General features: G+C 43.8%; 1 protein-coding gene across 1 annotated transcript in view; it reads left to right on the top strand.

Annotated features, from left to right (window-relative positions):
- TMTC2 (transmembrane O-mannosyltransferase targeting cadherins 2) overlaps positions 1–27,245 on the top strand; it is a 291,797-nt gene that overhangs the window by 205,122 nt on the left and 59,430 nt on the right. The window contains exons 4-7 of the mRNA XM_061564667.1: positions 6,997–7,338; positions 8,793–9,414; positions 13,137–13,251; positions 26,553–26,638. Of these exons, the coding sequence (XP_061420651.1) occupies positions 6,997–7,338; positions 8,793–9,414; positions 13,137–13,251; positions 26,553–26,638 (1,165 nt within the window). The remainder of the gene's footprint in view (positions 1–6,996; positions 7,339–8,792; positions 9,415–13,136; positions 13,252–26,552; positions 26,639–27,245) is intronic.

Below are 27,245 nucleotides of genomic sequence, written 5' to 3'. Positions count from 1 at the left end.
CATTGCTGATGTTTACAAACTGCACCAGGAACTTATTTAAGGCTGAGTCGACATAGGGGAGCCCCAGTAACAGCTCCCCAAATAATCTAATGATGACTTTTATACAGCATCACTCATGAAAATTGCGTCTAACAATCGCTGGGGAACGACAGGCACGAGCTGGAAGGCTGTCAGGCAGTAAGCCGGCGCCAACAATTGTTCTGCAGTTCTCTATTTATTAAGATGTTTTCAGTATTTAGTGAGCGTTCATACATGTGGAAGAAACTCCAAGTATGCACGGGGGCAACACTTCATCCCATACAAACGGGACAAATGATATAAGTCCACACTTTTCTGAACTGTGTTTTGCTGTGCGATCCGCAAATCCTCACCTTCACAATTCTATATTGTATGCGGGCATCGCCACTGCCCGGCTGCTATCAGATGCAACTTGTATTGATGGCACAGCAATCTGTATTTATGTTGAACTTTATTCGCACCGTACGTAGCCAATCGTACTAACTTGCCAATAGTGGTTGTTCAATGGATAGTGTGGCTCTACTTCAGAACGATTAAGGGTTACGACTTTGACTTGCCTTTAGCTTCAGTTATTTTGAGCAAGACTTTTTCAATATAGGGCAGGGGTCGGGAACCTTTTTGACTGGGAGAGCCATAAAAGCCAAATATTTCTAAATATATTTCAATGAGAGCCATATAGTATTTTTAACGTATAATAAATCAAATGTCTTACTTTTAATGCGACTTCTGGTCACGGGACCCGTGACCCGAGAAATGTTATCTTTAAAACTAATTTCTGTTTACTTTAAAATGACACGGTATTATTAAGCAATATCACAAGTATTTTAAAATCAGTTCCAAACTGATTTTATTTTTATTTTTATTATTTTTTTCAACTCAAAATTGTCTGGGAGCCATATGCCGTCACCAGAAGAGCCATATATGGCTCGCGAGCCATAGGTTCCCGACCGCTGATATAGGGAATTCCAATACAGCGTGATCACAACATCACCAGGATACACGGTACTAAGATGAGGGCAATATTCTTCCCTTGTTTTATTCACCCTTCAGGGCTCGCAAGACTTGTATTGCAATGCCTACAGATAGCAGAACTCCCTGTGTCATGGGTGCTGGGGTCAGCACTCATAGATGGTGCCCTGTAAATTGCACTCAAAGCTCAGAATGCATAACTAGATATTGGTGTTCCTGTCATCATGCCCCAGTTCACTTTGCTTTTACCAGGCTGTCCCCGTAGAAAACCCTTAAAAGGTTTCTGATCTTACATGACTAAATGTACGTAGGTATGTTGAACTTCTTTCGCATCGCACGCAGTCAACCGTGCTAATCTGAGATGCTGGGGAAGGACAACAAACTAGACACATAAAGCAGTTCTAAATAAATACGTTTTCAATATAATAATGTTTCTCTTGTTCCTACGGCTCTACCCTCTATCACATTATCCCCGTCATCCTATGCTCTTAACTTTTCCCTTAAACATTTGTTCGTCTCTTTCTCCAATGTTATTTCAATTGGGCTGTCTGCGTCATGTCATACGGTGAAGACATTTCATTTGGAACTTTTGCAGACTAATGCCACCCAATGAGCTCGTGGCCCTCACAAGGAGATTCCATAGAACTGTTGCTTAAATCCCTTCAAGTGGCATTTGTATTATATAATAGGGGCAGCACTTTCCTATTTTCCGCGCGACAGAAACATGCCATTCATATGACAGTCAGAGCTATGTTTCTTTGTTAAACATTCAGAGTTGGAGTTTATACAAATTATGCGTGCATTCATTGGTGACCAAGTTGACACCATGAACTCAATACGGAAACAATTTGAATTCATATAGCATCTAAATACTGCATCTAGAGGCACTTTACACAAGTGAGGTGCTACACAGGAGAATGTTTGAGAACCCAGTATTATTATTAAAGTGCACATAGCCTGGCACAAGCACCGTGGTGACATCACTGCCACTTAGTGGCGAAGGGCGGTTGTTGTTGTTGTTGTTCTTATTAGAGCCCATCCATTTAGTACGTACGTTTGGAGGGGGGAGAGGGGGGGTTGACCCAAATGCGCACGCTTGCGTATGGGGGGCCTACTGACAACGTACGCATAGGAAACAGGGCGGGGGGGTGAAGCCCCGATAATAATGTGTCTACATTGGCCTTCAAATGAGTTAGATAGTCCGGCGGTGGACTATCTGTTTGTTTAAACACGTTAATATTATTAATCCTTGTTTGTTTCTGCGTGGATTAAATATCGGCCGTTCTATAGGATTCGGGGGGGGGGGGGGTGCGTCAAGCGTACGTACGCAGGTGGGGGGGGGGGGGTTAAAAAGTATGCGTACATACAGTGAAGGGGGAGGGGTCATGTTTTGACAAATTTTTGCGTACATACTAAATGGATGGCCCCTTATTGTAGGTGGCTGAAACCCAGATATCATGATCTCAGTGGTGCTGGTTCAGTGTCCTGAACTATAACACTGGTCTACAGCCAAAATGCTTCCACCTCAACCGTGAGTAGTCCAACTTTACTTATTCTGGCTCACTGAGAATTAAAATTATGCTTAAAATTGTTGATTGGCTTTAGTTTTCAAGATATGCTACTGGGTCAGTATATACGACCCTTGACTTGGGAATGGCGGAGGATAAGTGAGTTATAAAGGGAAGGGATCTCAATTTAAACCAGAAATGACTAAATTACATCTTTGACTGGATCTATTAATAATTCTATGACTGGGTTTGGACAGTACTTGCTTTTTGAGCAAAACAATGAATGATGCAATCTGAAACTGGTATTGTATCATACATGATATAAATTGCATCATGTTATTCTTAGAAGTCATGGATGATGCAATAATAACTCGGCTGAACAAATTGCCCTATATCAGCTCTAGAAATCATACAGTGTCGTGCTCTTTATTGGTCAGTGTTTGATTTAGCAAAGGGACACTTTTCTGTTTAGCCAAAGTGAACAGAGATGCCTCGTACTTGTGTGAACAAAGCAGATAACTTCTGCTATGTTTGTGGCAAAGTGACTTTTGCATCACAAAAGCGCAGTATAACCACTGGTTAAGAAAGCCTATTGCCTTTATTTTGCCTGCTAAATTGTAGATCTGGACAAGATGTGGGCCTCACACATATGCTGCAACACTTATGCTACAAATCTTCACCAGTGGTTGAACAGGAAAATGGAATCTATGCCTTTTGCAGAGCGATTTCACCAGGACATTGCAACAATGAAGAAACGCTATCAGGGCAAATGGAGCCCATCAATGCTTGAATACTATTCCTGGACAGTGACAAGAGATGCTCCATTGAATGAATACAAGAGACAAGCCAAGAAGTGCCGAGTAGACACTGAATAAGGACTAAACTATGTTCTTATATATGCATAATCGTTTTTTTGTATTTTTGGTTATCCCTGCTATGTAATGTAAGGTGATGGTTTTGATTGGATCTTCAGATGGCTCCTTCCTCAAGGTTGGGGTGATGGCTTGGCGGATTGTGTAATCTTGAACAAACACAAGATCCAGGTCCGATTTAACACAGTGCACAAAATTCGTGACCTGATCCCATCTGTGAAGGACAAGATTCCTGACATGCAATATCCCGGCGTCTACAAACTAAGCTGTTCCTGCAGCAGTTACATTGGGGAAACCAAACGACATGTCTCGGACCGTGTTCGTGAACACAATGCAGATCTAAAACATGTCAGGACCAATACTTCTGCCGTAGTTGATCATTACTTTAATGCGGCTGGCTCACATGAAATTGATTTCTCTAAGACGATGGTACTTTGCAAGCCGACTGGCTATCAACAGATTCGTTCACGAAGCCATTCATATATACAGACACATACACAATTTTAACCGAGACGACGGTTTTAAACTCAGCAATCATTATAAATATGTCATCAACCACTTTGGGTCATGACTTGATTTGTGTTTACTTGTCAACCTCTACCGTCAGCAGTGTGGATGGGTGTAGCGAGGTGCAATGCCCCCCCCCCATCTCTACCCCCCTTCCCCCCCATCTCTGCCCCACCCCCTCTCTCTCCCCCTGTGCTTGTCTCTGCCCCCTTCCTCCCCCCCCATTGTCTGCTACTGGCTGCCCTGTCCATGCTGTTTGCGCTGCACAAGCTCACCTCCGCCAACTCCTCCTTTGTGTTGCTCCTGCATGAGCGCGCTGCTGCTGCCACAGCTCGTGTTGCTTGTGCAGCTCTTACCGCCGCCCACTCACTCTGGAGCCCTTATCAGCAGCTACATTTGGAGGCTTGCCCCCTCTTTTCTCTCCGCCTGATGAAGACTGCTTGTGTTGCGATCGAAACGTCGTGGGTTTTTTGCTTTTATTATTTTCATTTTATCATTTTTATTTTATTTTAAATAAAACATAATTTTTTTTCTATTTACGTGACTTTACCGAAAGAACCAAGAATATGAATTCCTGCAGTCACGAAAGTTTTAAGTCGAGTTTTTTTTAAGTGTTACATGAACAGGACAGGTGACATTATCATGTAGAGCAACCATAAACACATGAAAAGACCTAAGTTTACACTTTGTGTAAAACTCTACTATTTACACAATATACATAGACGTAAAATGTAAAAACTTAAATATCTTGTTAACAGTAGCCAATCAGTTGTTTTAATTGTCATGTTTGAGTTCAGCACGTCAAAATCCATAATAAACGTTACATTTTGTCTGAAGCAGACGACGTCTAAAACATTATAGACCAGTGTAACATATGCAGCTATCTCCACTTATTTTTTCTGTTAAGTCTCTGGATAGTTTTATAATAATTATTATTTATAGTAGGTGATAGATGAAAGCTTAAGTAATCAGCATCACCTTCACCTTCCAAAACATTAATGAGTAGACTAACACCGGCATGTCTTTATTATTGTCCTTTTGGCTCCCAAAACATCGCATCCGATTTATGAAACGATGAAGCCATTTGTTTTATATTAATTCAGTCCGAGTGGCATAAAAGTGTCTCTTTACCCAAACATGAGATGGTGCTCCTATGTACCGGTGTCATTGTGCAAGTGGTATACACCCTTTAGTGCTATGGCTGGGATTTAGTGGTATTCATTTTATTGATTGCCAAGAGAAACATTTCCTGATTTGGCCCCTAGCCTGGATTTGAACTCATAACCTATCACATCTTCTGACCACGGCACCAACATGTGACCTTAGCACAGGACAAAATAATAATGGATGTTATTTTAACGGGCCTGTCCCATGCAATAAATATTACATTTTGGGTTAAAATAGATGTTGCCATTCTGAGACATATTACGTAATGTGTTGTGTCTCTGATGAACAGTAACGTTGACTGTGTATGTTTCATATTGATTTGTTGTTGCTGGATAGATGACCGACCTGGGCCTATTCCATAATAGCCAGGTTAGATCATCTTTTTCTGCTATGCTTTTTTTACGGTTGCTTCATTTTAACAAGAGGATAAATCTGCTTCAATATTGAAAATGCTATCCTAATATGGTACTATACTATTTCACATTTTTGTTTCGACAAGGATTGCTCCGTTTGCAAATACAGAACGAGGCAGCTATGCAGCTCGCATGCTATGTAAAGGTCCAACTTTGTAACGCTACCATTGGCGGACAGGCGTCCACTAGAGGGAGCTCCAGGTAGCTCCTCTAGAGGCTGTTTGGCCGACGACTCCACACTGGCCAAAGATCTTGGGGGGAAAAGGTGTGATGCTCACACCTTACCCATCACTATATGCACATACCTCAGTATTCGCTGTGCTGTAACCATTTATACTGCTGGGTGGACACGGGTGGGGGGGGGGGGCAATTGAACAAGCGTGCCCATTGTTTCATTGGCCTCGCCGGGAGAATGAACCGGCGACCTCTGGGGCGCAGGTTCAGAGTGCGAAGCATTACACCGCGGCAGTAGTTTCTCCTACTTCTTCAGAAGACTCGATTAAGTTTCCTCGGTTTAGTTTTTTTTTCCACTGAACTCTATGAAGCATAACTATGGCTAATTTACCGTAGGCAGCTCGTGGTGACCCAGACCGCTGAAAAGCACCAGTCATGGAGGTCTAATTTGTTTATATACAAGTCTGTGCATTCTAGTGTGCATAGCATGTGATCTCTGTTCATGCCAGTGAGGTCATATATCAGCCAGTTTCCCCTCCCACCCTCTCCAAATTGTGTCATGTTGTTAAACATTTTAAGTGAGGGCTTGTAATTTGATGTTTGAAATTGTTTGAACGGGAAATTTTATTTACAAATGCACAACTACACATCACATGCAGACTTCGTCTGTGCTGTAATTATTGCATCAGTGCCACTTGGTCGGATGGCAAACAAGGATTAAATGTAGGGCGTTGTTTATCCGATGGGTCGACTTGCACCCTTTGCTGAGGGCCGCCAATAAAGCTGAGTGCTGGCGCAAACCCTTTGAGGCAGGGACCATCCTCCAATGGTGTTGTGACACAGTGCGGCTGTCCTGCTTTAACTAAGCACAGTATAATGATTGTGTATGTATCTATATTGAAGTTCTTTCGAACCGTATGTAGCCAACCATGCTAATTGGAGGTCCTGGGCCTTTCCTAGGTTGACTCAACCTCAAATGAGTAACTGGCTCGGTGTGTAAACATCGCTGACCAAATCACACTGGTCAAATCTTGGAAGTGGGGTTGAGTCTAGATATCAGTTGGATGGACGACCAACAATCACAACGGGTGTCATTGGCTGCTGCGACGCTATGTTGTGAGCACATCAGGGCAGCGAAGCAAAACCCATTTCTTTACTGTCCACCTCCACCTACACGCATTGCCCAGCACGGTGGACAAATGGCCACTACAACCCACAGTGCATAGGCGAGGGCCCTCGTCCCGTAGTGCTGTTGACAAAAGGGTGACGTTTGCTTTTGTGAGTTTTTAGCAATGAGGATGTGAGCAGAGCTTCGTAGCTAACATCCCCATCAATGTGTCCACCCCCTGTTTGTCTGTAAACCTGCAGAGGGGCTACGGTGCCCAGCGAGAGGGGCTGCTCGCGCTGACGCTGGGCTCCGTGCTGCTGCTCGGCCTGCGCCTGCGCTGGATGTGCGGCGGCCCCCCGAGCTTCTCGGGCTCCGACAACCCAGCGGCTGACTCACCGGACACGCTCACGCGGGCCCTCACCTTCCACTACCTCCCGGCTGCCAACGTGGCACTGCTGCTGTGCCCGGCCACGCTCAGCTTCGACTGGTCCATGGACGCCGTGCCGCTGGTGCGCTCCCTGCGCGATCCCCGCAACGTCGCCACCGGCCTCCTCTACCTGGGTCTGGCCGCCTTTCTGTGGTGCATCCTCTGTGGCCTCAGGGTAATGTCCATCCCCCTCACTCTCTCCTGTGCAGCCGTCTGTGCTGTACCGGTCTTCATAGGTGCTCGCTAACAGCACTTGCCCCAACAGTTTGTTAATTCTATACGGGGATTTATGTCTTTGTGTGTGTGTGTGGGAAGCGGTGGTGTCGTGGTTAGCACACTGCGCTTCAAACTTGGCAATAGGAGTTTGATTCCTGCTAATGGCCAACACCATTGACGATTAACTGAACCGGTTCTGGGCCTCCCTTAGGTCGACTCAGCCTCAAAAGCGGTCAAGCGTGGTCCTGGCCACTCACCCCTTTGTGTGAAATGCCAGTCTTCATGGGTGTTCACTAACAGCCCCCATAGTCTGTTTAGACTATACAGGGGATAATTGTCTTTGTGTGCATAAGCTTGCACTTTATTGAGCATAGTTTCACTGCTGATGAGAGTAATCTTGATTTGTTTTTGATAAAGTTCCCTTCACGTCGGGCCATTTCAAACTGCTTTACATGTGATACGCGACTCATATCGCATGTCATCTCAGAGATTGTAGGGGCACCCCTAGTGGCAGCTGTCCCCTGTGCGGCACAAGGTGACTCAGCACCTGAACCTGCAAGCAGGGGGCGATCATTGCTCCGAGTAATCCAGGCGGTTGTGCTATATAGCGCTCTGACGTGTTTTTGGGTTGTGCCATGCGTTGTTAGAGTTTTGGCAGCGCTGGGTCAGTGGTGTTCATGCCCCATTTCAATTATGGAGCCACAATGACCTATTAAGCCCCTTTCTTTAAATGTCAACTTTCTGGGACAAATTGATAAAACAGTTGGAAGCCAGTAGTTTAGTAGTACCCTGCAGGCAGGGTTGGCAAATCATGCATAGATGAATTCTGCAAGCTAATGAGATGGATTTTAAGACAGCAAATTATATTTATATGTCTTACATTATTCACCTCTGATTGCTTCCATTCCCACCTGTTTGAAAACAACAACAAAAACGTAGGTTTGAAGCATTCGTGACTGCAAGGATTCATACTTTTAGGTTTTTTCGGTAAAGTCCCGTAGGTAAAAATAATAATAACAATTATAATAAATAAAAATAAATCAATTAATTGATTTGAAAATAAATCAAATAATGTATTTATTTTAATTTATTATTATTTTATGTTTTACTTTTATTATTTTTACCTACGTGACTTTGCCGAAAAAACCTAAAAGTAACAAAAACACGATTGGATCAACCATACAGTTCCAGATGCTCTTGTTTCAGTTTGATCCTTCAGGGGAAGTTAAAAGAGTACCACTTTGTAGGTCATTATCTGGATAGGCTGGTCATGCCATGGGAATTAAGAATTTGCACCATGCCTGAGGGCTGCCAACAAAGAGTGGAGTGCTGCCTCAGTGCTTCTTTGATCAGAGACACTTCTCTAATATATATGAAACATTTTTCCTAACATCCAAACGCTTGCGTCCACAGCACAGAAAACGTGCATACAGAGGCGGACAGCCCCTATTGCACAAGAGCAAAACGAACGGCGTGAGCTGCTCGGAGCATGGGGACGGCAGTGCCAATAGCGGTGCACCACCACCACCACCATCGCCGCCGCCGCCGCCGCCATCGCCGACCACCGCCGTCGTGAAAAACGGCAGCAGGAAGTCCAACGGCGTCGCAGGGCCCGAGGGCAGGCGGGCACCGCGCCCCCGCTCGGAGCGGACGCTCAACGCGGCCATCGCGTCGCTGGCGATGCTGGTGCTGCCCTTCGTGCCGGCCACCAACCTCTTCTTCTACGTGGGCTTCGTGATGGCCGAGCGGGTGCTCTACATCCCCAGCATGGGCTACTGCCTGCTGGTGGCGGCCGGCGCCCGGGCACTGGCGAACGCCGGAGGCGCCGCCTCTGCCGCCGCCACCGCCGCAATCGCCGCCGGCGCTCCCTCCCCCGGTTCTGGCCGGCGACGGCGCAGGCTGCGGCGCGTGCTGCTCGGCGCCGTGACCGGCGGGCTGTTGGCGGTGCACGCGGCGCGCACCGTGCACCGCAACCGCGACTGGGCGAGCGAGGAGGCCCTCTACCGCGCCGGCATCGCCACCAACCCCGCCAAAGGTGCGCTGCTACGTGCGCCGCGTGGGTTGTCGCTGTGCCTCGGGGGTTTGCCACCCGAGCAGGTGCTTTTGCCATGGTTTGTCGTATTTTTGGCAGCAATTGTTCTGAGATCTCTGAATCTGTTAACAAAAAAATACATTTCCACTGGGGAGACAAAGGCGGTCGGGCGTGGTGCTGGCCACCCACCCCCTCGTGTGTCGTGCCGGCCTTCATAGGTGGTTGCGGACAGCACTTGCCACAACAGTATGTTAAGGCTATATGGGGGATCTTTGTCTTTGTTGGAATGATGCAATTTCAAGTCGACTGAAGTCCCTGGCAGAGGCGTCACTTTGCTGCTCTGCCAGCATGAGAGGTCACTCTGAAAATCAATGGTCTCATTCCGTCTGCAGGTGTTGGGAACATAAATTGAGAACAAAGAGACACATTTTGGCCATTAGAGAAGGAAAACAAACCTTTGCGTGTTTAAAAGCAGAGTCCAACAAATCACTGGGCAGGAATGCGGACGAAGGGATGTGCATGATAGCCGCTGCCTCAGTGCGAAAGTGCATACTTAGACCACAATTTGATTATAAGTGCTGTGTATATATATTTATGTAAAGAGTTGGACAATCAACTCGCTCGAGTTTATTTTCATCCCATTGAACAAGGATAACAGTAAAGAGTAAAAATAAAAACGCAAGCAAACAATTTTGTAAGCGCTTAGGAAATGATTTAAAGGTTTTTTAAGCAGTAACATTTGGATGGGTCTCTCCCCTCATTGAGGAATGTGGACGGTGATTAATTTGTGTTTTCTTCTGCCGTGAAATTGACACGCGGACATGCCAGCCTGTATTCATTGGCTGAGGAGGGACCCTGTGGGTTTGTGTGATTAAGGAGAAATCAGTTTCATGTCTAAGTCTCCACGGAACTTAAATAAACTAACCACAATCTGTCGACATTGTTTATGCTTAGGAATATAATTACTTTTACACAACGCTATGTATCAGCGCTTTTGTGGGTGTGGATCTTGCACTTTCATCTCAGATAGATTCTAAGTGTGGGGGAGTGTTTAGGGACAAAAAAGTGGAACAAGTTCAACCTCGCAATAATATTTGTGGTCATCACCAGCCATTATTGTCCTTTACATAGCCAGGTGGAAGCCCAGTGAAGATATTTTCTTATTCAAAATCAGAACACATTCTTGTGGAGGGAGCTGGTAGGAACGTTGGGTTGCTAGGTCAATGACCAGGGTCAACGGTGGCATGGTGTATTCCGCAAATATGCCCGACTGTGAGGGCGGGCACAAGCCGGCGTGAGTAGGTTAAACATTGAGTTTTATAAGGGCACCACGGGGTGACCAGCCCCTCCCCAACCAGCCCCACCTCTCCCACCCCCCACCCAGCCCCACCTCTCCCACCCCCCACCCAGCCCCACCCTCCCCACCCAGCCCCTCCCCACCCTCCCCACCCCACCCAGCACCACCCTCCCCAACCAGCCCCTCCCCACCCTCCCCACCCAGCCCCACCCTCCCCACCCAGCCCCTCCCTGCACGACGGACGGACACAATAATCCCCTATGGGCTGGTGTAACCAGGTGGTTCCTACCAGTATTATGTATTTATACTGGAGGAATCCGATGAGCTTTAAAGCTCTTTTTTAAATCCTTTATATTAAGTTCACTTGCTTGCTTGCGTGCTTGCGTGCTTGCTTGCTTGCTTACGAGCGTGTAAATCTTTTGGTCGTTTTTTAACCCACTTTCCGTGATCCAATCGAGTTGACATTTTCCACACAGACTCGTTGTGCGTGACAATTAATGTTCGTGAAAAAAAATTCCCAAAATTTTACACTTTTTAGGCAAAATTTTTTTATTTTACATATATTCAAATATGACTCATTCATGGCTTTGGCTGAACGTCACAGTGTAAGTGCCCAGAGCGTAACCCCTCCACAGGCCGTGGCGGAGTAGCGCAGTTGGTAGCGCCCTCGCTTCCCATGCCAAAGGTCGCGGGATCGATCCCCGCGTCCTCCACAGGCGAATATATTTTTAAATCCTTTATATTAAGTTCGCTTGCTTGCTTAGGACTGTGCAAATCTTTCGCTCGTTTTTTAACCCACTTCCCGTGATCCAATCGAGCTGACATTTTCCACACAGACTCGTTGTGTGTGACAATTAATTTTCGTGAAAAAAAATTCCTAAATTTTACACTGTTTAGGGAAAACTAATTAAATACTTAATTACCAATTGCTTAATGGTGGCAGACAATCATCTGACCCATAGGTGGCAGCCATCTCAAGCCAGAGGACGAGATGACTCTAGCCGCCACGCATATAAAGGATTTATAGTGAAAAACTTTGTTTTTACGGGTTTACTTGTCACAGATGACCAGTGGAGAGATATTCACAAGTGATGGCAGTGTAACTCTTATTATTTTATGCACAGGTATGTTCATTATGATAATTTAGTTGTACTTTTAAACCTTTGTACTTGGGATTTGTGTAATGTTCAGGCATAATAGTGACCTGCTCTTTTCGATGATGTCACAGGCTCTATACAATTTTAAGTGAAACATATGGCAAACTTAAATAGCAAGACATTTAATACTTGCTTGATTTGTCAGCTTCATGATCATGATACAACTTAATCTCCAAGCTTGAATCATATATTCGCTAAAAAGTATATGTAACATCACGATTTAGTAATTCATACATTTATAAGATATGCAGTGTCGTTTTCATTTTCATATTTCATCTTTTGTCCTAGTAGTGTTTTGTTGGCCCTTAAATTACTGTGCAGACTATTTTCTACATCGACATGTACATGTTCACATTGTGTTTCAATTATAGTGTTGAATTTACTTCTCTAGTCCTCTGATTGGATGTAATGCTGGTTGGTGATGAGATTAAGTCCGATTGATTGAATTACATCTGATCGTCTGATAAGCTGGAGTAACTGATAAGCCGTACTCCAGCCTATCAGCTGATCAAATGCAATTCAATTAATTAAATCTAATCTAAATGTGTTAACTTAAAATGGAACAAAATTTTTCTTTATAAAATAAATATGTATATTGAAATATCATTATAAGCACTGGTCTGGTGAGCTAGTGACAATCAGAAGCTTCTCTAAACAGTCACTATTAATGTTTACAGTAACCATTGACACTGACATGAGACTGTGGTCAGAGTGCAGCAATCAAACTAAACTAGTGGTTAGTTTGTTGTCCTTCCCCCGCACCTCCGATGAGCATGGTTGGACACGAAGGGTGCGAAAGAAGTTCAACTTCTTTAAAATAAAAATGTTGCTAGTTCAACTCCCAGTCATGGGTTACTTAGCAGTCTATCATCCTGCAGGGGTCGATAATATGAGTACCACAAATTACATTGTTGTACTGTATCTCTACGCCCCAACATATATGCTCCCCACCTTCACCAACTACCATCCAGCAGGACGTAGATCGGTCAAAGTGCTGTTCATGCACACTCCCGACGGACCGAGACTGGCTCATCATCGTAGGAATGTGAAATTCCCACCATTGATTCAGGGCCTCAATGGACTTGAGTAGAAGCGCGTTATTTAAGCGTAGTTTTCAAATAGAATTGTCGTAAGCAGAGTATCTTGCAGCCTGGCTATTAGCTGTTGGGGTGGTGCTGGGGGGGGGGGGGGGCAGGCTGGCGGTGTGTGGGACGTGGTGGATAACGAGAGAGGGAGAGACATTGCCTCGTGTGTGCCGTGCGTGCGAGCAGCCTGGGGGAACCTGGGCAACGTGCTCAAGAGCCAGGGCAAGGTGGCCGAGGCAGAGCACGCCTACCGCAACGCCCTGCACCACCGCGGGAACATGGCCGACATGCTCTACAACCTGTGAGTGCCACAAACCCATGGCCAACACCTACACCACCGCCTTGCCTCAAACCCATCCACCTTCTCTTCTGTTAAGAGCCGCTCGCGGCGATGCACGCCCATAATGCAGCACTGTGGACGCAAGGGTTGGTGGATGTCGTGGTGCCATATTCTGGTTTTCCAGGAGAAAGCGGTACCGCAAAAATACGGACTCCCACCTGTTCCACCAGTATGAATGTAGTCCACTCACACACATGAGTTTCCTTCCGGGTGCTCCTGTTTCCTCCCACATGTAAACGCGCATTAATTGGGCAACAACACCTTAACATATATAGACAACTACAGCGCTTCCAGCAATTGATGGTGCAGGCTCACCACCTGGCTGCCTTCCCACTTGTCTGTGGTTCTTTACGCCTTCTGTCTTTTAAAATATGTTTATTACAACTCAACACGAGCCCAGTACGAAGCACCCGTCACGGTGCCGAGGGGCGGGGGAGAGAACAGAAACTCTGTGAGAAAAAGCCCGAATTTGCTGCTCTAAGGCTTAATGAGGGGGGTGGGGGAGGGAGATTTGGGCTCTCTGCTCCACTCAGGTGGGGAAAGATAACTAACAAAGGGGTCAAAGAGACAGGGAAGGGGTGGGGAAGGGGGGAACGGGAGAGGGGGAAAATCACACCTTCTGTCTTAAAGAGTGAGCGAATATTGTGTGGCATGTTACAACTTTGAAATTATTACATTACTGTGGTATTTACTAAGTATGCCAGTACACAAACGTTTAGCCTTTGCAAATGGTCGAGGCAAGTGTTTGTAGTTAGCACGTACTTACATTTTCACAAACAATGCTAGCTAATAATTTATCTTAGCAAATATGAATATATAATGTGTTATGATGCCATTCCACTTGCCAACTTGGTTAAAAGAGAAATTTGCGTCATTATCCTTGAATAAGTTTTGCCATGTAAGGACTGGTTCTGGCTTCATCCCTGCAAATGTTGTTGGTCACGAGAGTTCAGCGAATGTCTCGGGTGTAGAGCGTGCGTTCGGCAACGGTGGCTTTTGGACCGTCTGTGGTTCTGAAATACGTGTTTAGTGTAAGGAAATTGACCTCACAGGTATGTCCAAACATGTAGACCTAATCTAACACTCCTAGAATGCTGCTGATGGGGGACAAAACAAAACATAGATGTGATTGCTTTGTTGCTTACTTTTTTTCCCACAAGCCTGAAACTGCCAATATCAGTGCAAGACTTCAATCATGACTGACAAAAGATGCAGGGTTTGTAATCGTGTAGCTTTCAAAGGGTAATTGTTCAGCACATATCCTACTAGCTTTACTACCCGGTTTCGCCCAAAACTTGGATTCTTGTCTTGGATTAATACACAGCCTATGCGGAGGGTGGGGGGGGGTGACGTCAGTAGGCACACTGCGTGACGCTGCCGCATGCGGGTGACATCACAGATGTGACGGCACCGCTCACTTGCCGTGCAAAATATATCCATTATTGCCCCCCCCCCCCACCAAAATACAAAAGTCTATTTTGAGACTTTTACCATTGTGTCCAGTCCCAGTCTGGAAGCTACCCAGATGCCAAATTTCAAGTTTGTTGCATGTTGGGAAGTATGCCAAGCATTTCGAACAGACACACATATTCACAAATTTCCCTTTTATATATAAGATATGCTGGCTAAGGCTATGTGATTTTCAACAGATTTAAGTCCAGGGATTTAATGTTAGAAGTTTGTTCGGTTTAAAAATGAATAACCATGTGTTTTTTTTGCTGTGTTCTTCGTGGTCGACTAAAAAAGGTGTCGTATATGTTAGTGAGAAACACATCACTGGTTGCAATATGAAAAGTAGAAAACATTTTGTGGCCTAAAATGTTTGGCCTTCTCTTGACATACACATCATGAATGTAATACGGGAAACCCTTGCCCACTGTGGGGGCTACGTCCTTAAAAATAGACGCAATTTGCATATGCATGATCCGCAAATGAAAATTGGAAAACTAGGATTTGGTTCACAGTTCACAAATTTAAAACCCCCTCTTTTTGTTTTTATATTACCTTACATGAACCCAAATATGAAACAGTATCAATCTTGATTTGAAGCTTTCGTGACTGCAGGAATCCATAATCTTTGGTTCTTTCGGTAAAGTCACGTAGATAGAAAATTAATAGATCACAACGTTTCAGTCGCAACACAAGCGACCGTCTTCAGGTGAGAGACGGTCGCTTGTGTTGCGATCGAAACGTCGTGATCTATTTAATTCTCTATCTATGTGACTTTACCGGAAGAACCAAAGAGTATGAAACAGTATGTTTTATGTAAAATAGATCAATATTTCCATACAGTGTTAAATGTAATCTGTACAGTAAATGTTTAGAATGGCAAAACAATTCTAATGAGAAATAAAAATCATGAGGGCCCGCACCTCAATGCCTCCTCACTGGACGATCGGATTACGCGACCTGAGACCCGCGGTGGGCTGTGTGGGAGACGAGATGGAGACAAGATGGCGGCAGCATCATCGCAAGCAGTGCAGTTAGAGCACCTGCACAGTGCTTCTTTACGATGCATCCTGTCCAGGAATCGGGCGGTCGACTGACAATGGTCGAGCCACAGGGGCAGGATTGGCAAACAATACCTCAATATATTTGACGCGGATGGTAAAATCTGCGATTGGGAAATGCACGATGGGCAAGGATTTGCTGTATATTATTAACTAGCTGTACTACCCGGCTTCGCCCGGGACTTGTATCCACCACGGCCGGCCGCCTTTGTCTCCCCAGTGGCGATGTTAATACGCCACACCAGTTACTCGTTTGAGGCTGAGTCGACCTATGGGAGGTTCAAATAATCTTGACCGGTGGTGGCCATGAGCGGGAATCGAACTCGGTTCGCCGGGTTGGTAGCGCAGCGTAGCGTTAACCACTACACCCACCGCTCCTCACACACACAGACGCACAGACACACACACAGACACACACACAGACACACGCAGAAACACACAGACAGACACAGACAGACACACAGACACACAGACAGCACGCTAACCACTACACTACCGCTCCCCACACACCACACACGCACACACACAGACACACACACAGACACACACACACAGACACACACACACAGACACACACACAGGCAGCACGCTAAGCACTACACTACCGTTCCCCCTACACACCACACACGCACACACACAGACACACACACAGACACACACACAGACACACACACACAGACACACACACAGACACACACACACAGACACACAGACACACACACACAGACACACACACACAGACACACACACACAGATACACAGACACACACACACAGGCAGCACGCTAAGCACTACACTACCGTTCCCCCTACACACCACACACGCACACACACAGACACACACACAGACACACACACACAGACACACACACACAGACACAGGCAGCACGCTAAGCACTACACTACCGTTCCCCCTACACAACACACGCGCGCGCGTCCATAGGTACACATACACGCGCTTGCTGCAGACACACACATATACACACACATACACACACATGCATACACACAGACATACACATACATACAAACACACACATACATACACACAAACACATACACAATACACACACACATACATACAGACACACACATACATACACACAAACACATACAGACACATACATACACACATACATACAGACACACAGACATACACATACACACATACACACATAGTCATGACCCGGCTTTGCCCGGGACTTGTATCCACCACGCCCGGCCGCCTTTGTCTCCCCAGTGGCGATGTTAATACGCCACACCAGTTACTCGTTTTGAGGCTGAGTCCCTCCCTCGCCACTCTGCCTCCCTCGCCACTCTGTAGAGGACGTGAAATTTGTATGAATTTACCTCAGAGTGGCGTGTTGGGTGTCGAGGCCTAGCACCGTGCAGAGCCTCCTGCCTTGCCTGATTTTCCCACCCGGCGAACGCTGGGTACGGGTGCCGGTCCCCCCCCCCCCCCGCGCTATTAAAAATGGCGTCCACCCCGCGGAGAAAAGTTGCTACTCGTTGCCAGGGGCAACCGCCGTCCAATGAAAGCGGCGAAGGCGTCGTTAGCTGTTGCCAGGGGCAACCGCCGTCCAATGAAAGTGCGTATGGTCCGAAATCCACACACACATACACAGACAGACAGACATGCACGATTTTATATATATAGAATACGGTTGGGCAGGCAGCAACACTGACAGGTGTGTGTTTATTTAGATAGGTATCCTTTAAACCAAGCCAAATTGTGACATATCCTTTGCGAGTTCTGAGGAAAATTCATAGAGAGTTGCAGGTGGAGGAGTTACAAGAAAAATCTCATCACTACACGAACATTAGTGCAGGCTGGAAAACAATTTTACAACAAACGAGTGAAATTAAAAGCTAAATCGCACATATGTTATGACCAACAGGACAACGTTTTTTGAAAGTCCAAACTGCGCACCACTGCACGATATGCAGAAATATAATTGAGATATAGTTTAATGCAACGTTAAAAAAGAGGCTGATCACGTTGACCCTTGTATGTCAAAATAACCAAACCATTCAGTCAGTAGAGTTTTTAGGGGCTTGTGATCACCATTTCCAGCTGAACATTTTCACCTGTCGTATTCGAGAGAGGAAAATTGTGGAAAATAAAAAGCAAAGCTGCTCTTGGCGAACAGGATGTGTATGGCCGTGTGGACACAATGAGAAGATATATACATTACATGACTGGTTCTGTCAATTTTCTTAAAACTACCCGCTTGCTGCTGGAATTTTTAGAGCCTAAAATAAAATGTTTCGCTCCGGATGATCGCTGCAAAGTATGACCTGTGTTTTGATTTAGTGTGCTGATCTTAAAGGTGCATTGAAAAATTATAATACTCCGATTGATGCTCCTGCTGTTGTGGAGTGACTCATGCAGCCAGCTATGGCTGCAGGGTTTTGGTAGTACATGTTGTTTATGCCATTTATTGTGAAAATTCCGTCAGTTCCTATGATCACTGTTTCATTGCTTTATTTTGGTGATTTCGAAAAGTTTACTGGTTTGGCCATGTTTGTTTGTTGTAGTACAGAGTAAGACTGATGGCCTTAATCTAAGTTGTCTTATGGTTGTTGTTGTTTGACTTGCATCCCACTGGGATTTTTGCACACAGCGTTGGTGTACGGTGTTTTTTCTGCAATATATTGCTGTCTTTTCTTGGATTTTCTGTTAGCACTTATTCACATATTCACTTTAAGATGTTTTCTTGTTCATGTTTTTGTTTTTTGTTTGGTGCGTTTGCACCCGATTCAAGAGCCGAATGGCTCACAGGGCTATACCAAATAAATGAACTTGAACTTGTCAGCAAAAGTGCAAATGGGAGGAAGCACCAAAGCAGGGCATCTCAAGCATTCGAGCACATTGCCTCATATGCTTTCAGCGTTGCCTCTGCCCAGTGTGTTCTGTGTTGGCATCTTAAGCATTGTGACATTAAGCAGGATCAGTTGTATGCACAATATATGCAAGCAGTCTGTTTATAGAATCGGCCACATTTAATTTCTCATGCTCTTGGCTGTAAAATTCTTGGCACAGACACCAAATTGTTAGTTTATATGTCTATGCTTACATTTGTTTGGCTTAACTTTTCCAAAAAAGCAAGATATAAGTTAAACATTGCAAGTGCTGCCATTGACTACATTTTCAATGTATTGTGCTGCTTTTTAGCAAATGTAAAATGTTGGGATTTAAATGTATTGCTATGTAGTTAAACTAACACTGATGATCATAGCACATTATAATGTATGTTAGGAGTAGTAAGAGCATTTGATGAAAAAAACCCTGGCGTATCACAAGTAGCCATTTGCACATTTTCAGACATTTAAATGTTCATGAAGTTGCTATTTAAATAAATGTCGATTCACTGATTTTTGGCAAAATGGTGAAAGGTTGCAATTATAATCCATGAAGTGAGAATGGTAAATTGCCACGAGTTTCGCTCACTGACATTTTATGAAATGAGTGTCTGGCAAGGCCATCGTCTCAATATACACCAATGTTCAATGTATAGTGCACGAGCCAATCGTTCAATTGGAGCTGGTGGTGTTTTTTTAAATAAATGAAATTAAATATTTGGCACGTCATGTACTTCAGCATGTCATAACGGAACGGGACCCAGGCGAATAAAAGACACCTTTCAATTGACCGATGTCTGCAGCGATCACAGACGGCTGAGTGGAACGGCGTTATAGGCGTTGTCGTGCGAGTCCGCGTCATGGCGAGTGTTGGTGAGAACGACCCTTCATTTGAGATTGTTGGCAGCATATAAATGGTTCCGCACCTCTTTAAAAATGCTAAACTTCCGGATTATATTTACTCAAGTGAAAAGTGCAGTTACTTGTTAACTTTTTAAAAGGCTCCTTTAAAATATGTTAATATTCAATTTGGAGTCTGCAATTGTGTTTAAATGTAATGACGTCGAACAACTATTTACAATAATTGTTTCTCTTGAGTAACTGCAGTGGCAGACATAGGTTCAGTTTGTATTTTCTCATCGTTGCTTGGCTTAACAATTACTTGCCGGCACTAGTTTTGTGCGGCAGGTCCAGTAAGAGTACGTCTTTGAGTGTGCCGCTCAAATGGGTACTGTTAATGTCTTTCAACGTGGATTTTCGGCCATTCCCTGGACAAACCGGCACATTAACGAGAGCCTAATTGGTTGTGGGAAAAGAGGAGGTTTGTGAATGTGCACAGACTGCAGAACAGTGGTCCCTTGAGGCTCCTCGCAGACGTTTTGTTGGGTCGGCTTTTTTCGTCCAGACGGGAGCTCGGGTGGGCAGTAATTCTATGAGATTGGGCCTTTGGCCGGTGCCCACTCGGACAAACTTTTGAAATTATAAAGGACGATGGAAAAGAAGTAAAAAGTGAAAGCGTATTGACCTACAGGCGAACATGGAGGCCAATTGTTTTTTTTCTCCCCTATATTCTTTCCTTGGCTGCTGTGTGGGCAATAGTGCTGAGTACAATGATGTCACGTGGTGTTCAATGCAAAGTTGACAAACACAACATTCAATCCTCTAAAGGGCCTGGGGTCTTTTGTTTTTCAACACGCATGTAGGCATATTGTTCACACACCAAAAAAATAGCAGTTTATACTATCCATAATAGAGGTTTTTTGGGTTAGATCGCGTAAATATATAAATGTGTTGTTTAAACCCGCCAACCACCCAACACATTTATATATTTACGCGATATAACCCCAAAAAAACCTCTTATGGATGATATTGGTCACAGAGGCCTACTACGTGTTAAACTGTTTATATTAGTGAGCGTCTTTTAAGGCAGACACGGCACACAAATGCTAAAAATCACTGACTTACAAAGTTGATGTCATAGAAGACTGTATTTTTATTATTATTCCAATGTAACTATTAGGGTGAAGTATTTGCATTGCATGTACGAGTGAGTGTGCTCAAGAACAGTGTAAGCCGTAACTGTCTATAAATGATAAACAGGGGGACCCTTGTGTCTACCATGGAGCTATAACACTAATATACATTTTGACTGCTGTGGAGCACGAGGGAATGGCAAGATATGCATTTAATGCTCAGTCAGATTAGTGTCGACCCAGGCCCAGGTTGAGAGAAAGTGCGCTGTCCATTACGTTCATTGTTCTTCCGTCAACAAATATGCACACCTCTTTACAATTTCACACAATTTACGTAGATTCTGGGGAAAAGGCTGCCCATCTACATTTTTATATTATTTCATTTATATTTGTTATGCAGCCACATGTAAATTCAATTGGGCAAAACACCTCAGGTTTCTATATATTTTTTTTTCAAAACCTCCTTTAAATAACATTTAAGTTGAAGTGTGCAGCTATATTCCAACAAGCATTTGACATTGGTGGTCCTGAGCCAGTATCTCTACAGAAACACAACTGTTGACTTGCCACAAATGAAGTACTTCCATATTTTATACCCCCTCCCCCCATGGGATGATGATGGGCTAAGTCAACACCATACCAGGATTTAAACTCAAAACGTTCCGACGATGGGTCAGGCACTGTGCCACAAAGACTCCTGGCCGATCAGATTATGCATTCAATAACAACACATGGATTAGCTTGAGCAGTTGTGTACACAGATGGCTCTTGATTAGTACTGCAGTTTGAGCACCAGGTTGTCCACTTAATCAGACGCCACGTAAAACTGCATTAAAATGCGCAACTCTTCCGTTGAGAAATGGTGAAGAAGAGGAGAGAGACTGCCTGTGATTTTCATGGGTGAAAAAACCCCGATTTTTCCAGCGGCAGGCATCGGATTTTTTCTTCAATACAATTAAACCCGATTTCGGGGAATTAAACCCTGGTTTAATGAATACGAAACTCTGATAGGTTTAGGCTGCTTCCTCGGTGCTGCTATCGTACTCGGGGCCGTCGGGCACGGGGTAGTCGTAGAATGCGGCGGGCAGGTTGGTCTTGATGAACACGAGCTTCTCCACAATCGTGGGCGCCAATGAATTCCTTAGCTTGGAATGGATGAAGCCCATCGTTGAGAAGTGCGGTTCTGAAATTAGAACCAGTTAAACCGGATTTCTCCCAATCTCAGATTATCGGGTTTAATATAAAAAGACAATTAAACCCGATTGTAAAAAACCCGACTGTGCCACCCTTGGTAATTTTGCACATCATTAGAACAATTTAATCACCGTTGGATATGATTCCAGGTAATTTTTACTGATGTAAACTTTTACCGGGCTTCGTCATATTTGCATTGAGCTTGACTTTGCATCCGTCTTTGTAAAGTTCTCCAATCCTATCCACTGTTTGTGAGAATGACTACAGTACGATGTAAGCAAGTCGAAGGTGATTTACGCATTTTCGTGTTGTTTGGCACGATGACCGACATTTGCGTACCACGTGCTTGGAGCTGCTTCACGAGCAGATTTCTAAATTATGGAATGAAATGGTCACGAATCTCATTTTTTTTTGCATTGAAGAAATTGCTTAATGGCAAATACAGCCACACTTTTGAATGCTATTCGTAAAGCCACTCGTGACTAAAGCTTGAGTATATGCCATTTTTGTAAATACTCTTAAATAAAGTTGAAACAGCAGAATCAATTCCAGTATCCATAATGTACCTGTAGCCATTTGGGTTTCCTCTGCAAAATAAATCATTATCATTACCAGCCTTGGTCAATCCACGGGTAGATGAAAGCCTCCCCAATCCACAAAATAAATTAATAATCAAAATTTTCTCTGAGGCAGTTCATTAATGGACATTGACTTAAATATATGCTCATGTTGAATTCAACAGTACCTTTATACAACACAAGGGTTATCCAAAACATATAATGAACTCGTCGAAATGAAAATATAGAAAGCAGAATAAAATGAGTAAATTTTCAAGAAAACTAAAATAAATGTTACCATATACAATGAAGAATGTTGTACTGTTCGCACATAATCGATGCTTGATAGTCTTTCATCACTGCCATCCATGGAAATGTTTCGGTGTGTTACAGCCGGTGTGAGTTACAGATGAATGCACTGGCCATATATTTGTCATGGACTATGGGAGATCATATTCCCTTTAGACGGCTCCACAGCATGCACAGTCAGTCAGTCAGTCAGGTGTTTGGGTGCCAAAGGATAAAAAAGGCAGAACTTTTCCAAGAGCTTGATTTTGGCACATTAGAGCAGAGCACTAAAGTCAAAACAAGGATTACTTTCCAAAGGCTTTCTGGAGTAAATGTCAGGGCTTATATATTTAAATATGTGTGTGCGTTTGTTGGCTTATATAGGTGTTAATAACAGCGTTTGCAAGTTAAATGGAGTTTTTTTTATTCTGTATTGTATGTATATGCAGGAGAATGCCAAAGATCCATGCTCTCAAAATCCACAAATGTCGGTACTGCTATAATTTGCGGATTACCGGTGTTTGGCTCCTGTAGTCCATGGGACCATTGGTCCTGAATTCTGCGAAAAATGTCAGATATTTTTGGATCTCTTCTGGGAGTTAATTCCGTAATCTGCGGCACACTACATCTGCATATTGTTATTGTATATTTTAGTTGTAATTTATTGTAATATTTGTTGTAATTTTATGAAAGGTATGCACATTGATAAGAGGCCACCGTCTCCCATCAATTGTTTATTGCTTCAAGCCATTAGTATCGCTAAAAGGCTGCCATTTACTTTGCCATTAGAATCCTTATCATTTTGTCAATAGCTTCTTTGCAATGCTAAATCTTTTAGCATAGACCATATGGAAGAATTTCCCCATTTGGGGTCTGTAGGAAAATAGTAATACATAGTATCCAAAAATGTTTTAACACGCTTTCCTTATAAAATCGGCACATTTTTCAGAGATCAGCAGAGTGGTGCAGCCACAACTCCTCCCATAATCCAAGGAACACCCGAATCAGGGCAAACATTTTTTGGGGGAGAATTACAGAACGAGCCACCACGGTACGCCAAGCATTGTGAGAGCCGTGAAAATGGTGCCTCCATATCCACGTGGATTAATGGAGGTTCTGCTGCGTAGACAATGACATGTAGTGGAAATAACATTGTGCCTCAAATCCTGGTGGGCCTGGTTTTCATTCCTGACCAGCAGTGAAAACTGGGTTCTAAAACTAGTCTGGTCCTCTCCTCTGAGTCTTGGCCCATCTTAAGTTTACTTCTTTTCATATTGGTAAGTCCTTGTTTTGATACAGTAAATTTAGCTGTGACGGTCCCACCTGAAGACGGAGACTTGTGTTGCCTCCTAAACGTCGTGATTTTATTGATTTATTATTATTTTATTTATATATTTTTTTTATTTTTTACCTACGTAACTTTACCGAAAAAACCTAAGAGTATGAATCCTTGCAGTCACGAAAGCTTCAAATCTAGAATTAAGTCAATGTTATCATTGCCTATGACTTAAGCAACACATAAAGACAATTTAATAGGTAAAGGCTGCAAGAAAACACTCAAAATAATGATGCCCTGTCGTATATACCTGATCATAAGGAGTTCAGCAATGCATATATATGAACACCTATTTTCTTTTTCAATATACCATGTCATTGAAGTGATACTTTCTCATCTGAATGAAGGCTCTTCATTTGTTTTTTAATCAAAGTTCCATCGTTAAAAAAACATATATTTATCTTCCGTGTTGTGTTTTTCACTTACAAATGCGGTTGCTGTTTGTCCTCAGAATATTTTATATAATTGTCATTGCATAATGTGCAAGCAATAGCACACAAGTGTAGTGCGGTGTGACCGTTAAATGGTGTTTATTCTGTATGATTAAAAAGCTTTCACAAGCAAAGCTTTTTACTCAAAATGAGTTCAAAGTCAGCTGAAGGAAGGGGTGAGGGATAGGAAAATGTAATCCATTATGCTCAGGTGGCTGCTGTAGAACACACGGATCTGTACACTAGCATTCTTGATGCTTTATTTGGCACTCTTGGCAATGAATGGCTTACTGAGTCATAGAAACTCAACTGACTTGTTCTGGTTGAATAGCAGGGTGTCGTTAAAAATTGAGGTTAAATGCACACTGGGTGAGCATGTGATTGAGAGAAAAATTGTGTATGCGAGGATAGCTCAATTTTCACACATATAGAAACAATTTTGTGTGCAGCTATGTGTATGATTTGGTGATGTGGCTCTGTACAAGCGCATTAGCCGTTTGTTGCAGAGGTTCACGGTTCGAATCCAGTGGGCCACCCTGGTTATTTACTGCCGGTGCAGTAGCTATGTTACTGCGCACCGTCTGGTTCACAGTGGACGTTAAAGTTCCCTTGACGCTGTTTGCAAAAGCAGGTCACTGGTTTCCAGTGTTGGGGTCCAAATTTTCCATTTTCGAAATGTTCCACTAAAATATTCCATTGGGATTATATGCATTGCAATCATCGACCCTGACTGCCAGACTCAATGCATACTCTCGCAAGCCATGTACTGAGTCACTTTATGCCCATAGGGACAACTGCCACTGGGGGTGCCCTTTCAAATGCTTGAGATGAGATGTAATGTAAAGTGCTTAACATGTGTAAAGTGACCTGAGATGCCCTGCAATCTCAAAATTACGATAATTATTAATGAAATACAAATTTTTACTAACTTGTTGTAATGAACAAGAATAGAGTAATCAATTTAGTGGTTTGCCTTGGTAGACTGTGGCTCAAGACAAAAGTTGTTTCGACAAATATCAATTTATAATACACTTTTTTTAAATTATCATAAAGAAAACACAAAATATAGAAACAGGAGTCAAATATTATACTTGGGTCTCCTATGTTCCTTAAACTCTCAGTCTGACTGACCATGAAGAGAAAAGGTGAAAAAAACCTTCTCTGATATTCAGTTAAGACCTCCTCTAGGTGGAAGCCTATAAGACAAACTTCTGAGGTAGGAATAATCACTGTAGAACACATGGTTAAAGTATAAAACATGGATAAACATATGTTCTGAATATTTGAGTATGACCAAACACACGTTTGTATGTTTTCCATATTAAGTCGACGCATCTAGGATACCCTGGCTTTAAAGTATATGTGAACTTGACCCTATGTGTTTTGTAAAATATATACTGTAAATTAATTTAAACTGTGAAAGACTTAATGGGTAGGTTTAAAGGGGAGGCCACCTCCATCAGTTTCAAGATACTACTCTAGGTAATGTGCGTGTATACGTATGTGGAAATGAATACCTAGCCAACATGACCCTGAATAGGCTAATCATGGAATGTATCCGAGTCCCCGCGCTTCAGTATGCAAATACAAGCAGGGTCTAACCCAGGGGTCGGCAACCAAAATAACAAGAAGAGCCATTTCTTTCCAATTCGGTACAAAATTCAGTATTTCAAGAGCCGCAATGCATCTGAGTACATACTGTACATACGTACATATCGTCAAGAAGCAGCCCGTAAAGTGCCGCATGCGGCTCCGGAGCCGTAGGTTGCCGATCCCTGGTCTAACCATTTGAAGTTGGCTCTCACAATATAATACGCCCGAAAATATAGAAAAGCCATACCTCCTTGAGCTCTAGAATTGATGAAATTTAAAAACTTGATTGAGGGGGGGAGCTTATGTTACCATATGATAGAGGAAACCTTGGAGTTAGGCTACCCAAAAAGTTAGTGTAGTTTCTTATGGGTTACTTCATGATTGAATACACATTGTACATGCTATAGTCAGGCAATAACATCACACAACTGCAAACATTAGCATCTAAAAGCCAGACCTGTAATGTGTCAAGTATCACGTGTGTTTGATAAATTGTTATTGTTGTGCTTTAATTCACAGAGGCCTGCTGCTCCAGGAGGAGAACAGACTCAATGAAGCATTGTACTACTACAAGCTGGCCATCGGTGCCCGGCCAACATTGGCCTGTAAGTCTTTGTGGTTCTGCACTATAATAACAATGTGGATTTACATTTTTGTGTGAATAAATAGGCGTCTCTAGACAAGACCATGGTTTATTTTACATATATATATAACACTAGCAGAATACTTGGACAACATTCTAGCAAGGTGTGGATTCAGAAAAGACGGGAATGGCTCTGTGTGTCACAGTCGAGGTTCTGCGTTACCAAGGCATGCATGGCTCTTGAACCGTAGAGTAGCGCAGAATGGCTGAATATATCAGGATATAGAGCCAGAGCAAGATGTGATGCTGCTGCTCTCCCCCCCCCCACGCCCAACTCCCCCCCCCCTCGTCCCCACCCTTCTGCTGCTGTCGTCCCGGCATCTCCCCATCAAAGATCCGGTGCCACTGCTTGCTTCATTTGTAACAATTTTGTTACTCAGAAGGGACGCCCGGAAAGGCCGCCCCCTCTCTCACACACGCCGCTCTTGCTACTATGGCGCCGTGTGAACGTGCGTACCGGCCCACAGTTGTACGCATCAACCACAGTGCAATTCGGATTCATGAAGTCGAAAGAGACGTTGCACCGAGGGTGGGGAGAATGGGCAAACGGAGAGTGCATGGCAGAGAAA

This window comes from Lethenteron reissneri, chromosome 33, assembly GCF_015708825.2.
Source record: "Lethenteron reissneri isolate LAM-NWPU_2019-01 chromosome 33, ASM1570882v1, whole genome shotgun sequence".
Taxonomy (NCBI): domain Eukaryota; kingdom Metazoa; phylum Chordata; class Hyperoartia; order Petromyzontiformes; family Petromyzontidae; genus Lethenteron; species Lethenteron reissneri.
The sequence above is the reverse complement of the archived record's forward strand: the minus strand, read 5'-3'. Positions and strand labels throughout refer to the sequence as shown.